The 19,755-nt window shown below is 38.0% G+C and overlaps 3 protein-coding genes across 4 annotated transcripts; all 3 read right to left on the bottom strand.

Annotated features, from left to right (window-relative positions):
* Window positions 1-1,011: 1,011 nt before the first annotated feature.
* Window positions 1,012-11,348, bottom strand: LOC108560304 (MOG interacting and ectopic P-granules protein 1). 2 transcript variants are annotated; one of them, XM_017917788.1, is made up of 8 exons: window positions 11,264-11,348; window positions 6,950-7,028; window positions 5,370-6,890; window positions 4,487-5,304; window positions 3,993-4,085; window positions 2,837-3,262; window positions 2,428-2,770; window positions 1,012-1,439 (listed from the first exon to the last, which is right to left on the bottom strand). In XM_017917788.1, exons 2-8 carry the CDS (start codon window positions 7,011-7,013, stop codon window positions 1,366-1,368), a joined length of 3,339 nt encoding a protein of 1,112 aa, XP_017773277.1. In that variant the 5' UTR covers window positions 7,014-7,028; window positions 11,264-11,348; the 3' UTR covers window positions 1,012-1,365. The 2 variants fall into 2 exon arrangements, with proteins under 2 accessions (XP_017773277.1, XP_017773276.1); XM_017917787.1 differs by lacking the exon at window positions 1,012-1,439 and adding an exon at window positions 1,773-1,901.
* Window positions 11,349-14,064: 2,716 nt separating this feature from the next.
* On the bottom strand, window positions 14,065-15,456 carry LOC108560299 (uncharacterized protein KIAA1143 homolog). Its single transcript, XM_017917782.1, has 2 exons — window positions 14,336-15,456; window positions 14,065-14,238 (listed from the first exon to the last, which is right to left on the bottom strand). The coding sequence occupies exons 1-2, from the start codon at window positions 14,438-14,440 to the stop codon at window positions 14,065-14,067; spliced, it is 279 nt and encodes a 92-aa protein (XP_017773271.1). The 5' UTR covers window positions 14,441-15,456.
* Window positions 15,457-16,520: 1,064 nt separating this feature from the next.
* LOC108560305 lies at window positions 16,521-18,959 on the bottom strand. The gene is made up of 2 exons (XM_017917789.1): window positions 18,585-18,959; window positions 16,521-18,521 (listed from the first exon to the last, which is right to left on the bottom strand). The coding sequence occupies exons 1-2, from the start codon at window positions 18,774-18,776 to the stop codon at window positions 17,136-17,138; spliced, it is 1,578 nt and encodes a 525-aa protein (XP_017773278.1). The 5' UTR covers window positions 18,777-18,959; the 3' UTR covers window positions 16,521-17,135.
* Between the last annotated feature and the right edge of the window lie 796 nt (window positions 18,960-19,755).

Raw genomic sequence — 19,755 nt, 5'->3', positions numbered from 1 at the left:
ATTTTTGATCTTGATTGTTTACAATAAGAGTATTTACATAAGAAACAAAAACAGTTATTTTGAACAAAGCTAAAGAAAAAAAAAATCATATATATATGTATAAATAAATATATTCATATTGGGAGTGGGTTTGGAAACACAATTAGGTTTTCGCTTTTCCATCGTTTAATGTCGGTAAACAAACAGAAATTGGTAAAAAAAAAAATAGAAAATATGTACAATGCATGGTAATTAGATCAAACATGTTCATCATATTTTAATATATATATATATAACTTTGTTTTTTTTTTGTTTCTTTTAGTAGGTAAAAAAACATAATTTTACTTGCATGTAATTTGTATATATATATAATATATATTTTTCCATCGTCTAAAATAATCTATTAGTCTTTAGGTGCAACAATCAATAAAAATTTGCCTAAACCTAAACCGCACTGAAAAAATGACAGAGAAAAAAAAGAACAGATCCGCGGGGGCGTTGATCGGGATTGTAGGAGGCGTGATAGGAGGAGGAGTTAAGGATTAGAGATACGCCCTTTGCTCGCACAAATAAATACTTAATAATTACAAGGAAAATATAAAATAATTAAAAAAAAAACATTTGCTTGTTTATATATAATGTGTATATATATATATAGTATTTTTTTTAGTTTCCTAAAGAGAATAAAACGAAAAAGACGTACACGGCCAAAAAGAATTAATATCGCTTCTTTTGTTTCAACTGGACTAAAGTTATCGTAAATATTAAAATTGGTCCGTAGCGATGCGTCAAGAGTGCGTGTGTAAGTGTGTGTGAGAGAGAGAGAAAGAGAGAGGGTGGAAAGAAAACCCGCAAATTAGTGTAATTCCTTTTCTTTCGAAATCCAAAATATTCCGTTAATATATTTATACAGTCACTAACATTTTGTTCGTAAATTAAAAAAAAAATATATATAATAATAATAATAAAAATAAAAGAAACAGAGATAGAGAGAGAGAGAAATAGAGCGAAGAAAAGTGAAACAAATATGATATAAACGTTCGGAGGGTAAATTACAAAAAAAAAAAAACAGTGAAAATAAATATCGAACGCTTCTCGCTTCCAGTGTCCATCATCCCCATATATATATATATTTGTTTTTCTTTTTATACACAATGTCCACGCACTATTTCATAATGATTTCCATTTATTTCCATCCTTCGTGTACATTTATTTTCGCACCAATCCATGCGCTCCTCCCACATTCATCAATTACACTGTGTAAATATCAATACATATATATCTCTCTTTTATTATTACATTTCATCGTGTATTTTTTCCTTGCGTGTATATTCATCATCATCATCATTCATTCAATTGTTAAACTTATAATCTTTTTAAATAGTCTCAGTTATTATCTCCAACTAATGAGGTTTTGCGACGAGCCAGACGCTCAGCTCTAGTTATTGAAGCATCGCCAACTGGAATCAACAAGAAAATAAAACAAATTTCTGTTAATTACAACGACGGCATAATTCAGAAATGCTTTTTCTTTGTTATTTGCTGGAGGTAGGTAGTAAACACTCTCGACTTTTCAACCCGTGCACAACACAAGAACATTTGTTCCGCTCTCACAACAACTTGCTCCTCCGGCTCGATGATGCACATATATGTATTTTTTGTTTACTTTCGTTAAATCATCATCATCATCCGTCTTCTGTGTATGCTTATCATAATTATTATTATCATCTCATCATCATACTCTGTGTTTGTGTGTGTTCATTTTTTATTTATTTTTTTTTAAATATATATTTTATATTAATATATTTATGTATAGGTTATATACTACTATTATGGACATTATCCTAGGTTTATGATTTGAATTTCTCCTGAGTCTATCGTCGATCCTGCCAACGGAACTTCTTTTTTATCCAACGATCTACCTACATTAATTAATTTTGATTTTAGTTCACCAAATTCAACAAATACAAAATCCTAAACAACTATCATTATTATGTTATGTACAGCAAATCAATTCTGATCGAGCGAACGAAACAAAATTTTAATGATAATTGGACAACAAACAAAAACAAATTCTATTGATCCATGAAACATTTTCTATCGACAATTGCTTGTGCGATAAAAAACTACCCACAACAAATAAAATCAGTTTGAAATGTATCCTAGCTTAGTATGTTTTAGGTGTGTATAACTATTCAAAATGCAACGCAAAACAGTCGCTAAATTTATACATCATCATTCAATTAATAAACTTTTTAAATTATTAAAATAGTATCATTATCGACTATTTTGCATTGCATTTTTTTAAGAAACTGTACCAGTCAAATAATCTATATACAAAATTTAAAAAAAAATACTTAAAATTAGACGTATTTCTGGATTATATCGACAGGCGACAGTTTCTTAAATATATGATTAGAAGGGAAGACAGCAAAGAGGTGTACTTACTTTTACTTGTGCTAGGCGTGTTTTTACTGGTGGACGCGTGACCGTCCTTACTGGATCCGGCACCGTTCGACTTGGGCATCTGGGGAATGATCGTGATTTCGTCGTTGATCTTGAGCGGCTTCAGCAGCGATTCTCCCTTCGAGCTGGGAGGCGAAGAGTTCACAGGTTTCTTGTCGTTAGAACGTTTCGCCACGACACTATGCGCCGAATACACGTGATTCTCAAATTGTTTGTACATGCCGAAAGTGGCCGTGCACACCGTGCACTTGTACGAAAGGTGAGCAGGCTTCAATGTCATGCTGTGATCTCTGGCAACGTGATTAAGCAATTTCCATTGGTACACCTAAAAAGAAGCAAGCAATTTTCAATAAACACGTACTTTTCATTTCCTTCGAGATCGCCAATTTACCCTTCCGCAAACAGGACACCGTCCACTGTCTTTGCATTTGTTGGCGGCTTCCTGCATGCTCGATGTGACCAAACCGTGGGAACCGAGGAGATGCCTCTCCAGGCCCTGATCGGTGAAGAACCTGAACTGACATTTTTGGCAGTTCAAAGGTGGCCGATTGTATATCATCTTGGGGTGAATCTTGACTTTGTGTATCCACTGCATGTGGTTCCGCAGTTGCTCCAAGTCTTTGATATACCCGTCGCAGATCTCGCAGATAACGAAGGAGTTCTTCGAGTTCGAGTCGCCAGGTTTGGCACCCGCGACACCAGGTAGAGAGGAATTCGATAGAGATGACGCCGAAGAGCCACTACCTCCCGTTGGCCGTGGTAACGGCGTTATCGAGATGCTAGGCTGGTGAACTGTTTTCGACTTGCTCGACGAATTCTGCAAAATCGACATGAACAATTTATTAGACAATGAATACAGTTGAACAAACGTTACAAGAAACAAAAACATATGGCCATGCAGAAAAGAAAACTTGGAATTTAATAATAGACAATTCAGTCAAAAGGCCTGCTCTCTCACCAAACCCTCCGCGATTCTCTAGGATCAAACTACGATTTCTAAAACTATCTGTTTTTTCAGATAATCCGAAAAGTTTCTAACAGATTCTCAAAATTGATTCAAACATAAATATTTAAATTCCCGTTTAATTGAATCGCGTAAATGATGCGAAAGCAGCCTATAATTAATAAATATGCGTGTTTGATTCACATTAATAATAAAATTGTAATTTGACGATCATTAATTTGTAAATAATATATGAATCAAACTGTACTAATATAGTTATTTGCAATATATTGTGTGATTGAAGCATGCAAGTATTAGTTACTTCATGAAAATAACAATTGTTATTGAGTAAAGCACGTCCGAATATTAAGCAATATTATATATATATTATATTCAATTATTAAAAACAAAATTTTAAAAAAATCAAGTAAAATTGAAGTCTCCGGAGAATTGAAATCTACTTTGAAAAAGCTAAAATATTTGTTGCTTCCGGATACTACAATTCAACGTTTCTATTATTATGTAGAAGGGAAACCAAAAACCTTGGAGATGTGTTGTGTTAATGTAAAAATTGAATAAACAAAGAGATATAATGTTGTGGTACCTGAATGGATATTGTACCGGAGGTGGAGGACAAACTGGGTACAATACCCATGGGGCCACCTAGCCGATTGCCCATATCCTGACCACCAACGACCTAATACACACATACATATTTTGCAACTTTATTCAAGAAGCATTTGCATGCAATCGACTATGTTATGTTTGCTATAAAATACGACGCGATCTGCGACTTCCCCGTGTATTAAGAAAGAAAAAAAAAACCCGTTGGTTGTCTACAATTACATTTACATGAAGGAATTACGGGGGCGGCAGAGAACGTTGTATGTTATTCAACTTATCAAATAATAAATCTAAATGGCTTTTTTTTGTCGCGTTTGTAGTGTCGAAGAAGAAACTTGGTAGAGCTATACACACGTAGGAGATGGTCATTGTAGGAATGCCGGCGAATCTCAATTACGTAATGGATCGCTGACATTCTATTCTATCACGGCGGATGGATGGATGAGAAAAGTGCGAAGAATGAAAAGTTGTTACCTGGTACAGTTGATTTCCACTGATTTGGTAGTTTGTAGGTACAAGAACGGATGCACCACCTGGAACAGCCTGTTTGTATACGAGGCCCTGAGGGGAACCTTGTGATTGTTTCTTACTGGGCATGGGTAGACTGGGTCTGCCTCGTCCCCGATTCATCGCCGTCTGCTGGACTATCGAGGCTTGCTGTTGCTGCTGCTGCTGCATCTTCATGTAGTTCATCGACGAGTTCTTGGCCATCGCCTGGTACATTGCTGCCGTCGTCGTAAGGCTTTGCTGCTGCTTCATCCTCGGTGCCCTGGGTATCTTGGCAGGCGGTTCCCAGTCGATCGGCGGCTCCAGGTTCCTCTCAGGCTTGAACTTTCGCGCACAAGCAACCGAATGTCTGGAGAGTTTGCCCTTCTGGTTGTCCTCGAACGGACAGTTCGGACACTGGTGGAACGCGGGTGCACGTTCCAAACGACCGCGCACACAATGTTCACCCTCCATGTGATAGAGAATGTCGTGCGGACTCCGCACCTCGTACGCGCAGAAGTTACATCTGTATACAAAGTTCTTCATGTGCGGTGTCTCCAGATGGAAGGCCATGGCCAGGGACGACTCCGTTTTGTAACTACAGAACTCGCATTTCTTCATGACCATCTTGTACGGTTGATTATTCTCCTTGGTGTATTCGAGACTCTTCAGCAACGACTGAATAGTCTTCATCGTCGCCGAATTCTGACCGCCTTCGCGTTCTCGTTTCCTCTTCTGCTGCTTCAGGAGATCAGTTTGCACGTATTCCTGCACCAAACTGTTGCCGATATCGACAAAGAATTTTCCTAAAATAATAAAATATTATGTAATTTTTGTTTTTCTTTTTCATTTAACTGCAATATCTACGTACCGATTGGACTATCAAAATACGTGTGTCTTTTCGTTTTGTCTTCGTCCTTCTTGTCTTCCACTATCGGGACTTCCTCAATATCGTCGTCCTTATCTTCTCCGTTTTCCCTTTCCTTCTTTTCTTCCTCCTCCAACATCCTTTTGATCTCATCAGCTATTGTCTTTATACTGTCTTTAAGATTCTTGACGGGTGGTTTCTCGTACACGTAAGGTACTATAAAAGAAGGAGCCTCGACGACAAACATGTCATCCGTTAGTGATGGTAAGATGGGAGGCTGCTGTGCAACCATCGTGACCGATGAGGAGGATGACGTTGTCGTTGTTTTTTGTGTAGAGGTGGTCATGGGGATGGGAGTGATTGTGGCGCGCATATTTGGAGGATACACGCCTTGGGCGGGAAGGGCGACTGGTAGATTGGAATACGAAGATTGTCCGCTCGACTTTTGGGAAATGGGAACAGGACCGCGGCCCGACAAGATGGAATTAGTATCAATAATAACTAATGTCGGCTCTTTTTTACCCGAATTGCTCGGTGAGGATTTCGAGGCTATTTCTACCAGGCGCTTGGTATCTTTAACTACGATAGTCGAACTAGCACGTTTTTTAGGCTTGTCACTTTGATGATGATGATGATGATGCTGTTGCTGCTGCTGATGCAGAGTATCGGCTAGAGGATCCTGAGGTATTACTTCTTCAATATCCGATTCGTCTGAGGGGGTATCTCTCATGTCCACATACGTCTTGCTCTTGTGAAGATTTCTGGAGCTCCTGCGAGGCGTCACGCTCGCAGGTTTTCCAGACGTCGGCGTCTTCTTCACGGGCGTACAATCCAGATCAATAACCTCTGGCTTTTCAGGGGTCGACGTACCGTTTTCCTTGACATCACTATCAACGATCATGATATCGTCCACTTCGTTCGAATCGTTTAATACCACAATTTTTGTGCTTGCACTATCTTTCACGGGCGTGACGTGCGTCACCTCTTCTTTCGTAATCTGTACGACATCGTCATCACTGTTATCATCAACGGCGTGCACTTCGTCCACGACCTCCTCAACCTCATCATCAGCTTGCTCCTTGTCGCCATCCTCATTGCACTCAATTACAGTGATATCGTCCTCCTGTTCAGCGCTTTCATCAACTTCAGCCCTGTGGCTGTCAACCTCTTCCTCCTCCTCCTCTTCCTCCTGATGACTATTATTGTCATCCTCATCCATTTTATCTAATTCAGGCTCCTCCACTTCCTCAGCAGCTGCTGCTGCTTCTTCTTCTTCTTCCTTGTGCTCCCCATCCTCTTCCTCCTGTGTCGTCATATCTTGACTATTCTCATCTGAAACACTGTTGGCAGTATCCTCTGTACTGGCATTCTCAACGATCTCCTCCTCATCCTCTTTCTCCGGTTCCTCCTCCACTTCTGGTTCATCCTCTGGCTCATCCACTTCCATCACTTCCACATCACTCTTCTCTTCCACCACAGTCCTCTTCTCACCCTCACCTATATCACCATTCATCACAACACCTTCTAAAACAAAAACAAAAATTTAAAAAAAAAAGTTTGACAAAGAATTAAATTAACAGTACCTGTTACATTGTCATCTTTTATGTGGATATCATCGACTTCTCCCATTTCTACAGCAGCTGCCATATCAGAATGTCAAACCTGTCGAGAGAAATAAACAAAATAATTCACAATCACAAACACTGTTTTGAATACACTTGTGTACTTAAGCTTCTATAACCTAAAAAAAAAACTAGTGGTCAAGTGCAGATTTGATCAGTATTATGTACGTGCTCGGAGGCTCCATGTGCCGCCAGTCTATGTAATGGGCTTAGGCGGTGAACGCTCTCGGTTTAACGCGAAGAAAGTTGAATGACAACATAACCTTAAAGTGCAAACGCCAGATGCCATTGAATCATAGCTGTAAGGTGTAATCCATGATTTATGATGTCATGGTATTGCAACGAAAATGTTCGCATTCGTGTAACGAACATTCCTTCGAGATATTTGATGGTCGTGAATACGAATGTTTGTATGAATAGTAAAATAAGAATTATGGTATAGTAGTTTATCGGCGATGATATATATATATATATATCTTTTTAAGGAAATAGTATCATTGTAGGGCCAGTGCTACCAACACAGAGAGAGAAGACTACCACCAAACAAAGATATACAAAACAAAGTGTAGATTGTTGCTAACAACTATTGTTTTATTGCGGATGAGCGAAGATCGTTGGGGCATCGAAGGGTGGGTGTTGTTATTGTTATTTACCTAGGACTGGATCATATCCCGCGCCAGAGACGGCGGGCGACACGCTGCTGCTGCCGCCGTGTTTTCCCAGCAATGCGTGTTGTGTTGTGTTGTGCGTCGTATGGAAGAATTGATAAAGTTGTTGTTGTTGATGATGATGATACTGTTGTTGTTGTTGTTTTGTGTATGTGTGTATGGTGTAATTTGTCAACACGGCATTAAAACAGCTGCACACCGCCAATAGTAGAGTAGAGAACTTGTGACAATCGTAAACAGCCGAAGCGATACGCGCCTTATTGCCGATATTCAAACGTGCACAGCACACTCAACTGATGATACTGAACGTTTTCTACGCGTTTTTCTCGACGGAAATCGTCGGATTCGATGGCATTTCCACGCGGATTTCCCCACAGGAGATCACCAAAGGAAGACGACGTACCGTCACACGCACACCAACAAACCCTCAACGCTGCACTAAACTGCCAATATGGCGTCTAACGGTGCGATCACGTGACCCGAATTTGTGACGTACCACTCCATTCCGCGATGTCTTGAAATTTTTTACGTTACGTAAGCAAACCGGCATAAATAATAATAACAATCATAATCATAGCAAAAGTATCGATCGCCCCCCCGACCCCGTCGCCCCACACTCGCAATACGTGGCCATTTGCGGTCGGATTTTTCGAAAATTCAAATGTTGCTTTTTTTTTCGAAAGTTGCGCTCTTTCGAATCTCCCGCCACCATTTCGCATGGCCATATCCTGTATGCCCTCTTTTTCCTGCAAGCCAACTATTGCACACTATTTCCGAGTTAGTGATGAACTAAATGATGATGATCAAACTAAGCAATTTGTAGAGTTGAGCGCATCTTTGCGAAAACCATTTGTTGGTAACTTTGAAACTAACGAAACTATTGTTAAAGTTATATTTTTACAATAAATGATCATTAAGTAATCTCCATTACAAATATTAAAAGTTTTGAAACATTAGTTGTAACAGTGTTACGTACATTCCATTTTTGATATAACTTTCAAGTTTTTAGTTTAAAAAAAAAGAAAAGGAAGATTATCTTTATTTTCTTGCCTCAGCATCGATTTTATGCATTACGAAATCGATTATTTAGTAAACATTTGTTGGATGTAAAAAAGTTAAGAAAAGAATATGTTCTTAAAACAAACGAAAAGTTTTCAGTGTGCTGTGAAATATACAAAAACAAACGATTTTACGAATTATGAAATTGCATTATTTATGGAATAGAACGAGTCTTCTATTACAATAATACATAATTAATAATTATTATAATGCGAACGAATACATCGATTAGAAATTAAGGATTAATTGACTGCCATTTGATTACTCAATCGTGTGTGTCTCACCTGTTCAATCCGCGCAAAAAAAGAAACGAAGTTCAGGACCAAATACCAAAAAAACAAACATCGATGCGAATTATTTATTATTATTATAAATAAGATAAAAAAAAAGGGGAACAAAGAAGGGAACAACTCCCTTCGTCGTCCATTGATCTTATAGCCTAGCTAAAATCGATCCTTCTTTTGTTATTATTATTACGTTTTACTTTTTATCTTCTCTTATTCTCTAGTTATCGATGGACGCGGTTTGATGATGGAAGAATTTCAAAATGGTGTCCTTCTTTTTAGAAAGTGCCTCTGTATGTGTGCATACATATATTGTATGTGTATGTGTGTGTGTATGAGAATGGCTGGCACGCTTTTAGTTAGTCCTCTCTTCTCTTCTCTTTCCTCCTTTGGAGTTTGGCTTTTGAGAACCGTTGGAACTGAGATAGTAGTAGTAGTGGAGCTCCAACTCTCCACAACCATCTCTCGCCTTTGCTGCCAACAAGCGGACACCCCCCGTTCCAATAGTGGTTTCGTCCGAGCCTCATTTTGTTCATATACTCTGTATCTAATAACTTTTTCTTAACGTTTGTTCCGGTCGCGCTCCTTCTTCTTTCTCTCGCTCTCTTCCATCCCGCTCACTCTCTTGTCCCCCTTTTTCAGCCATCTCTTTCTGCATTGCCATCCGTCTCCTTTTTGTTTTTTCTTTCTTTCTTTATTATTATTATTTAGTTACATGAATAACGTGTATAGACAAGGAATGGCGAAAGGACCAGGGAGAATTTGTTGCATTTTGGCCATTCCTCCATTTCCTCCCTAAGCAAATGAACAGAGCGAGGAGAGAATCCTTTGCTAAATTTATCCACTCTATATATAGCCGCAATTTGGTTCTAAGCTTTATTGATCATATCATCGTCTCTCTAGCAACATTATCCTTATACTAAACTAGGACTCTACTTCTTCTCACCTTCCTCTCTCCATCTTTATCATCCAACATCATTTGGATCCATAATTTGTGCAATTTTTTGGATACACATCTCTCATAAATATATCTTATTATATCAATGTTTCTTTTTCTCACAGAACCTAATAATCAATCTTCCGAAACAATTGAAAGCGCAACGTTTGCTGATTCTAGATCGAAAATCATTCACACGACCAAAAAATAACATCTTTTGTGCAGAGCAAACCTCTAACGTAATCATACATTACGAATACCTCATCGTCAGCAGGTGATTCATGTTTTTCCGGTCAAGGTTGATCAATTCCAAGTATCTCTCGACGCAGGGATGAGATTCAAATATTCACAAGCAAATATTTATTTTTTAAAATCAGCTCAAAATTTAATTCCCTTTAAGAATTTTTCCTTAAGATTTGAAAAACAATAGAAGAATTCACTGAAAGTAGTAGAGCTTTCATTCGTTTCAGCAAAAATGAAAAACCCAATGATAATATAGTTATGGTTTGTTTTTTTTTTGTTGGTTGAGAATGGATAAAGTGTCGATGTAATTATTTGTTTTGGAAACATTGAATCATTTATTTATGCGCCGGAGGGGTGAAACAACTCTTTGTCTCTTCCTCTCGCTCATACACACACACACACACATAGAGATACATTGCAGTATATTCCTATATCGTTCTCTCTCTGTCTCTCTCTTTCCAATTGTTTACATAGCACACAGCAGACGTATCGATTCGAAAGGAGTTGTATGAATTTAAGGCAACGCCTTTTGGTATTTCGCTTCCACATTTAAACAAAAATCGATAGATTAAACTTTCCTCAAACGCTTATCTCTTGTTTCTGTCGCCCGCACAGAACGAGACAACAAAAAAAACAACCAAAGACTCGAATATGAAATAGCTCTGACTGAAATTCAGGAAAAGTCTTTATATGTTTTTCCTCGATTTTCATTATTGCAACATGATAATTTTAAATTTCATTTTAAATTAAATTTATAATATATATATATATATTTATATGCATTTCCGAGCTTCACATAAAATGAAATCAATAATTAATTATAGCATTCAAATATTTATTTATAGTTGCAAATATTTAAATTAATTTTGAAATAAATGTACGCATTTCATATGTTTTCAATTTCGTGTGGATTTTCAGATTACGAAAGTCAAGCAATCCGTGCAACTGACAGTAATTGGATGGTGTTGACATATGTCAAAATTTGACAACTGAGCATCAGGTATTTTTGTAGATTTAGTACTTTGATTGCTTATTTAGTTCACTTATTGCAACAATAATAATAAAGTTGAAAACGTGTACTCACCAGAGGGGTTTCTTGTACTAAATGTGTTTGTACTGTTTTAATCGTCGTCCTGCTCTTCGTCGAACGAGAGCAACGATTTGGTGGTACTCGTTTTCGTCTTCTTGTCCTTTTTCTGGCGTTTCCTTGGCACAGGCCTTTCCTCTTCCTCCTCCTTATTTTCCTCCTCAACTTCTGGACACTTCTTTTTCGGTGCTTTGAACACAATCGGCACTCTCAGATCCGCCGGTTTCTCCTCTTCTAAAGAAAAAGAAAAACAAGACATCAATAACAACAAAATTTGAAAAATCCAATTTTTGGAATTGAAAAAAAAAACTAAGTAATGTTACAAACTTAAATAGAAATGTTCTTGAAATGCCTTTGGGCCAAGAGCAACACAATTTATATAATTAATCTTTAAAGTTTATCTCAATAGAGTTTTTTTCCTTCTTAAATTTATTATGTAAACAGTATTAAGTCTGAAGAAATGAATAGAGAAAACTTGCATTTAAGCAACCGAAGATTTATATTGAAACTGAAAAATTTATCATTTTAGTGGATGTTACAATTCTCTTCAATATGTATTTATAGTTATCTATAAGACTTTATCTTAAGTTTAAGACAATGAAACGCTTAATTTAATTAGTAATGAAAAGATCTAAAAGTGATCTAAGAGGCATTCTTTCTGACAACTAAAACAAAATGCGAATTTTCGAAGAAGCAAACTAAGTTTTAAAACTTAATACTTAATGGAATTTTGAAAGTTTTCTTTAAACTAATTACTACAATCTAAACTAAATATATGTTGATTATAACCATTCGGGGAATCCCCACAAAGAAAGGAAACAACAAGACCACAACCAAAAAAAAAATGAAATGTTCCAATGAAAAATTCCAATAAAAAGAATGAGGAAGTACGAGTCTTCCAGACGAGAGATGTTTTTTCTTGGTGCGAGAAGGTGGTAAGAAGCACCTACACGAGAATCGATGGTCGGAAAAGTCTGGAAACCAGAGTGGCAAGGATGTGTTGGTTGGAGCAGAGACGAAAGAAAGAGAGAGAGAAAACAAAAGGGAAAAGAAACAAAAAAAAAACAGCAACTGAAGAAGAAGAAAAAATAGAAGAGGAAGAAGAAGAAGGACGAATAGTGTATAGGAACAAGGAACAAAACAATTGCAATTCGTCTAATGCAAATTTAATTTTCCCCTCGCGCCTCCGCTGACGTCATTAATAAAAATACATTTTCTCCTCCGGATCCAAGATGGCTGTCTATGTATAGTGTATATATATATATGTATGTATGTACTTGGTACATAATAGACTTATATATTTATATATATATATCTGTCTCTCTCTCGAAATATATATATATATATATATATATATATGTAGACAAGTATATAGAAGCCGTTCCGGGTGAAACCATTTTCGAGGAAACGGGGAGTAAGCTTCGAAAAAGACGCATGAAAAGAAAAAAACAACCATCACGTACATATATATATATATTGTTATATATATATATATATGTTCAACATGGCGTCCATGGACCACGTGACGCAAAGTGCGATAACAGCCCATCGGATTGGTTAATATTTTAATTCCAACTTGGTGTTACTATGCCAGCCATAGGATTTTGACCGGATTGATTGGAGATGCCGTGAAAGTTGCCGGTCAACTCGAGCCTCAACAACAACAGAGGCTACACACACACTCACACAAAAAAAGTCCAACAAATTAATAACGTTTCAAATTTTCCCGCCAAAAATCACGAAGACTGCAAAGCGTACACCACCTTCAGCAATATTTACAATCAACTAGCTTTTCCGATTCCTTCGCTTTGGCGCCGCGTAATTACAATTATCGTATAATTATCGAGCATTATTAATTGATGGAAGAAAACAATTCGCACGCGGTTCGCCGACTTTTCCTTTTTCCACCCGAATCGAATTCAATTGTTTTAACCGTAGTTATGGAAATGAAATAAAATCAACAAAATAATGTTTACTTTTCGCAGTTATTTTAAAAGATCTTACGTATACAAATACTTATACTTGTTTAAGATCATATTACAAATATGAATATTTTGAATTATATTTGAAATGTCTAAGCAAAAATATGATTAGAAAATACATTCAATAAAGAATTTTTAGTTAAATATTGAAATGAATAATACGATTCTGATATGTATTTCCTTGTTTATTTAGTCAAAGAAATATGACCAACGAGGAGAAAACGTAAGGTTTACAGCGGATTTTTCTTAATCTACACTTTAATTAAGTTATTGCACACATTTTCAAATAAATTGACGTAGACGTCAACTTGACAGATACGTTTGTTTGTTGTTTTTTGTTTGAACTGTATTGGATGTGAAGTTGTCTACGGTGTTTGGAATTGTATTATTGGTGCGTAATTAAAATGGTGTTAATTGCATAATCAGCGGTAATGTAAGGATAAATGCATGCGACTGGTAACGCGGCAAACTTCAGTTCGGTTATGAAAGGGGCGCATGCAGCGTGCGACATTGCCAATGCACCTGGACGAGGGCCACGTTTCTGGTTGAAAAAGAATGTACCAGGTCGTGGTCGCGGGACCGGCTAAAACGGCGTGAGGATGGCCGGTAATCGCGACGATCAGAGAGGATCGGTGCGGGGGAGAGGTTGGACGATCGAGGTCCTTGTTCGGCGGCGGCGGCAGCATCGGCAACGCTGTGTGGTGTTATCCGCGAAGGACCCGAAAAATACTGCACAAATTTCAACGCCTCCTCATCCTTTTCCTTCGAGAGTTATATCAGAAAAATCATCTTTTTGTTTTGCTTAACCGTTTCACGTTAAGTGAATGAATTCGTTCGATTGATTCTCTTTGCTGTTGTCTCACCTTGCTGCTTGTGCTGGTCAACTTCTTCGGCGGTCAAATCTCCGGGCTTGAGGACAACGACGGTTGGAAGTTCGTCGTTGGTGTCTTCGAAGTCCTCGGCCTGCAGACGACGTTCGGTATCCTCGCGCTGCAATACAAAAATACAAAAAAGAAAAAAAGGTCAAATCCGCCTAGGCATTAGTCTCATCTAGCCAGCGCACAACAGATCGCCTAACCTAACCTACTTTTGTGTCAACCGTGGGGCCCTCCTTGTAACCCACTTGCTCCTTGATCCTCTTCAAGAAATTCGGTTCTTCGGGCTTTATGTACGCGATATTCCTTTTGGACATTGCAACATTCGCGGCACCAAAGGATTCCCTTTCCTAATTGCACTTGTGTGTGTGTGTGTGTGTATGTAGTGTGTATACTTTTATAACTAAACAACTACTTCTTCCTGGATGAGGCACTTTCGAACGAGATAGAGAGAGAGACACAAAATACGATGATAATAATAATAGAAACTTAACGACGATATCTGTGGTTACGGACGCGAAAATCTGTCTACACAACTAACTCTATATGTATGTATGTATTATGTATATACATATATATATCAGGCAGAAAGACGAAGAAAAAAAAAATTTAGTCGTCATCAGAGACGCACGAGAGAAAAAGATCCTTCTCCTTCCTCCACTATACGAGCGCGGCCAACTCTGGCTAACTAACTAACTAACCATCAGCGATCCTGGCTCAGACTGAATTTTACATCACGTTGTTCAAATTTACCGAGCGAACACATTTCTTCCTTCTTCGTCCTCTCCCTCGTTCTCTTTCTATCTCTTTCTCTCTTTTCCTCAGGCAAACGTTCCGTTCCTCACTCTCTCGCTCATCCCGCCGTCTCTTTCAATCGCGCGCTCTCTATCTCTTTCTCTCTCTCTCTCTCGTTCGTTCTGTGTTTTGTTGGGTCCCAATATCCCGTCTGAAACTTTCCTCACGTCCTTTTTTTCCCCCCCTCGGAGAACGAACGAACGAACACGTCGCTCTCGAGTTCGCTCTCTCGCTCGCTCTCCTTCTCTCGCACTCTCCACATTCTATCCCATCCGTGGGATAGATTTTTCCCTTTTTCTTTCCAATTTTCTTAATCACTCTTAACCCCCTTCATTTGATGTTCCCTTCTTTCGTACCCTTCTTTACCAGGAAATCCATCCGTTGTCTTTCGATACATTTCGCGCGCTTCTAACTTCACCATTTCTTTCCATTAATTTGGAACAATTAATTATTTTCAAATTCGAATGCGTTCGCGCTGCCGCAACTTCCGATCGCCATTTTTAAGAAGGCGAAGAGAATTAAAGCCTACTATATTCTTCATTCATATCCGATCAAATACTTTTCAAAAGATTCGACTGTTTTTGTTTTACAATTGTTTTATTGTTTTGTTTTCATATTTAAATATAATCAATAATTATAGCAATCACTGAATGAAACCTTTCTTCCTAGACTAAATCTAAATTATTCATGTTTAAACATTGTTAAGTCGAAATAGTTTCTATATTAGAAAATATATTTTTTGATTTTTTTGGGTAATTTTACTTAATTTTCTTTATTTCATCGCTTTTCATTATTGTCATACTTGCTAAATTACACTTAATCAATAATAATCACAGCAATTTACTTGCGTTAACATGAATTACAGTTTTGGTTCTTGCATAAAAAAAAGCTTCTTGATGACTTAATTTTATTTCTAACGTACAACTTTTTTCCCATCTTAACGATAACAAATATTGTCGTTTCTACTTGGTTTTAATAAACAATTCTAGGTTTAGATTACTTTCTTTTCAATTTTCGTCTTTGTTACAAAATATTTTATTATGAATTTTCAATTTTCGCGCTCAAACAAACGTTTTGTTGTTGACAAATACAAACATAGCCTTCTTTCCTTATTCGAGATGATCTTAATTAATCACGCATCTTTGCGGAAGGCACATGGTCGATAGATTTTTAACGAAGAATTTTCTTATGTATACCTTTCGAACTGACGTCTAATCTGATGTGTGTCAATGAGGGAAATAATATGTACACAGTGAAATCTCCTATAAGCAGTTTTCATAAATTATACATTTATAAATACTAAATTTTTGGTAAATTTCAATAGAGATTTCAATGTGTGCTTAGGAATAAATGGAAAAAAAGAAAATGAAAAGTTTATTGTTTATGCAAATATTACAGTTTCCTTTATCGTATAAGATAGATAGATGTATATATACAATCGTGTAAACGTATAAATGCACGAAAAACAAATCTATTATTTAATTTATGATGCGACGTTACACGTTCGGTAACAAACAAAACGTCCGTAAATTTTAATTAATATATTTAATATTTCGTTTAAATATATATATATAGATTTATATATAAATTATAAAAAAATAATGAACAACAAATGATGTATTTTTTTTTGTTTGTTTGTTTTGTGAGAGTGTCTTTGGTCTTGGAGAGAATTGTTAGCCCACGAACCTGGAAACATTACGATTGGCGCGTCTAATTATTGTCCGTATACTATCTAAGATTCGTTGAAACACGTTTTTGAATCACTTCGAAAGAACAACAGCAACAACAACCCATTCATTCATCGAACGACGATGATAATAATACTTGACAAAATTGGAAAGATCAGCATCAGCAGTTACAATTCTTGAGGTTTACATCTTATACTTTTTTTATTATTATTTATAAGAGCTGGCCCCGAGTACAATTCGCAAGCTTAAGATTAAGTAAGCGAAAATTTAACGTTCGAGCAAAGAGGGTGGTCGTTCGTTTTCTATTATTATTCGACCAACGGAATCGAATTATGTGTGATATGTGAATTAAATCTTCGATTTTGCCGTTTCAATGTTAAATTTAAACTAGTTTACGAAAAGAAGGAAACGATTTGATTACGCTAACAATACTGAGATTAACGGTAGTAAGGCCTAAATATCGAGAGGCATTTTCTGGGTGTTTGTTTTTGTTTTTGGTATATAAAAGATGTAATTGAGGGGGGTGTATTTAGAGGCGGGTGGCTTCGGAGCTGGTTGAAACCACTCTCGGGTAGGTTTGGGTCCTTCGGGCGCTGTAGTAGCCGAAGTTTGGGTCGCTGGGACTGGTGACGCTCTGCCTGGGGCTCTGGAAGAATCTGCTTTCGGCCGTATCGTGACCAGGAGACGCGTCCTCGTTGAATTCGCATGCTTCGCTCGCGTATTTCGGAACGCCCAGAAGGCTCTCCGTGGATTTCGTCTGCACGTATTTCCTTTGCGTGTGCGGAGTGTAGATCATCTGCTGCTGCTGCTGCTGTTGATGTTTCTCCGTTCGCACGTATTGTGTCTTTTGAGCGCGCTTGGTTTTTGCAGAGTCGACGTAGCCGTACCCGAAGCCGTAACCACCGAAGGCTTTCGTGGCAAGGTTGTCCCATGATTTCGGTTTGACCTGGTTGTATTGCACGTAGATGGGTTCGTATTGCTTCTGGGATTTCACCGAGAGCTGTCGCGAAGAGTTCATGTCCGAGCCGTCCCAGTAGAGGGTGTCCGTGCTCAAGGAAGTGGTGTAGCTGGTGGAGCTTTCGCCGACGGTTGTCGGAGCCATTCCGCTTAGTTCGCTCGAGGTGCACGAGTGAAGACTGCACTGGCTCACCAGGCCTGCACCGAACTGGAAGTACCTTCGAGGCGCAGAATGCGTTTGGGTTTGCGTTTGGGAAGACGTGGAATGCGGTCTCGTTCGTTGATGTTGATGCTGCTGCGGCTCAGTCTGAGTCTCTTCCGTCTTGGAGTCTCTTTTTCTATGCTCCTTGTGTCTGGAGCGTCTACGCGAGGATGGCACACAATGGGGATCACAGCAGGGACTCGCCAGATCGTAAGCTTCTAAGCTGGTGTTGTCGGCGTTGTGGTTCGGTTGGATGCAGGGGTTGCACAGCTGATTCGTGTACGAATGTTCGTGCGCTTTTTTCGTCTTCGCTGTAGGACCAACGTTCGATTGCATCTTCGGCTTCTCGCACGGCGTCTTCACTATGAAATGGTGCTGGTCCCCTTGGTATCTGGGCTGCTCGAAAGTCAGCAGATACTCGCCCGAATTGCTCGTGGAAGGTTGAAGCATGTACCTGTAGTGAGGATCCAAATACTGGTAGGCTAAAATGAGCGTCGGCTGTGCGGGTTTCTGTTGAGCTTTCGCGGCGACGTCTTCCGTGGATACAGTCGGCCTGCAGTACGAATAATTCGCCTGCGTCGGCGTCGACGTCTCGTCTACAACCTTCGCATGGGAAGCCTTCTTCCGCGCCGGCAAACTGTGCGTTTTCCACTTGCCCTCCAGCAGCTGACGTTCGCGCAGACAAAGCTTCTCCAGCTCGTTCATCTTGCTCTGCAGAATCCTCTGCAGCTGGATATACCTCATATGAAGCTCCACCTAAAACAAGCCTTAACTTAAGAAACGGGCCCCCACGTAAAGAGCGCAACGCGATACACTTACCTTTCGAACGCAATCTTCGAACAGCACGACCATCCGCATCCTCGCGTCGCATTTCTTAATGAAATTCACTAAGGTCTTGTGATCTGCCTTCTCCATGTCGCTGCCGTTGATGGATAGGATGACGTCGCCCTCTCTCATTCCGGCTCTGTAAGCAGGTCCATCGTAGTCCACGTAATCCACGTACGTTATCATCTCGATTTCCTGCTCCTTCTTGTAATGGATTCCATAACTTTGAAGCGTGAATCCGAACGTGCCGTTCTTTTTCTCCACTATTATAGTCCTTCGGCGGCGATCCTCTTCGGGCTTCGTCACCGTCACGCGATCCGATTGGACCCTCTCCAATATCTGTGACTGGAAAACACAATTAGTCCGGCCGCCGCAAATGGAATAAAACGTTTTAATACAAACAAAAAAAAAGTGCATGCACGATTTAAATGTAAATCGATCCAATTCCACGAATTCCTAATCAATTTACATAAGTTTATCATTATTCGATCCTTTACAATCAACATTTCATTCTCTGACTATATATATTTTTAGTCAATCTACATATTTTTGCAGAAATATGTCAATAGAAATGTAAATAACTAATATTTGTATAGTCTTGATAAAATGTTAAAGCATAACAATTTATTAATTACATCAATAAACATGACGTGTTTTAATAATACTATAAAATTGTAAATATTATCACAATAAAATAAATAAATAAAATCACACTTACTAATAACAATAATTAACATACAAACGTAACACTTCTTTATATTTTTTGTTGTAATTATATGATTGAAGTAGTAATGTTTTTATTTTAAATTTTGTTTACATGCTCATGCATCTCAATCAACGACAATTAACATATAATAAGACAATTGAAAATAGTTAGGCTAATTGATATTAATTAGTAGATCAACTTGTTTCATTTATGTGATTAGGAAACACTGGACTAATAACGATGAAGTCAAACCTTTATCAAATTTGCATGTTCTTAATAATATAATTACATTTGATTCGTTCTTAATATAAACATAGATCAAAGTGCACAACAATCTATAATAATTGACATTTAAAATGATCACGACTTTTGATATAATCAAAATAGTTTTGTTATTGATATATGCACTTGTCGACATTGAATATTCATGCAAAGTTTACTTTTCATTTTACGTTGAAA

This window comes from Nicrophorus vespilloides, unplaced genomic scaffold (genome assembly GCF_001412225.1).
Source record: "Nicrophorus vespilloides isolate i.1.1-1 unplaced genomic scaffold, Nicve_v1.0, whole genome shotgun sequence".
In the NCBI taxonomy this organism is placed as follows: Eukaryota; Metazoa; Arthropoda; class Insecta; order Coleoptera; family Silphidae; genus Nicrophorus; species Nicrophorus vespilloides.
The sequence above is the reverse complement of the archived record's forward strand: the minus strand, read 5'-3'. Positions and strand labels throughout refer to the sequence as shown.

What these genes read in the sequence shown, in the direction of transcription:
- LOC108560304 (XM_017917787.1), bottom strand. Translation starts at nt 7,013, where the DNA reads ATGGCAGCTGCTGTAGAAATGGGAGAAGTCGATGATATCCACATAAAA. An exon ending in GTGGAAATCAACTGTACCAG is followed by an intron (nt 4,086 to 4,486) that starts GTAACAACTTTT and finishes TGTGTGTATTAG; the next exon opens with GTCGTTGGTGGTCAGGATAT. An exon ending in CACGCCTAGCACAAGTAAAA is followed by an intron (nt 1,902 to 2,427) that starts GTAAGTACACCT and finishes TAATTAATGTAG; the next exon opens with GTAGATCGTTGGATAAAAAA.
- LOC108560299 (XM_017917782.1), bottom strand. Translation starts at nt 14,440, where the DNA reads ATGTCCAAAAGGAATATCGCGTACATAAAGCCCGAAGAACCGAATTTC. An exon ending in GCCCCACGGTTGACACAAAA is followed by an intron (nt 14,239 to 14,335) that starts GTAGGTTAGGTT and finishes TTTGTATTGCAG; the next exon opens with CGCGAGGATACCGAACGTCG.
- LOC108560305 (XM_017917789.1), bottom strand. Translation starts at nt 18,776, where the DNA reads ATGATAACGTACGTGGATTACGTGGACTACGATGGACCTGCTTACAGA. An exon ending in TCGAAGATTGCGTTCGAAAG is followed by an intron (nt 18,522 to 18,584) that starts GTAAGTGTATCG and finishes GGCTTGTTTTAG; the next exon opens with GTGGAGCTTCATATGAGGTA.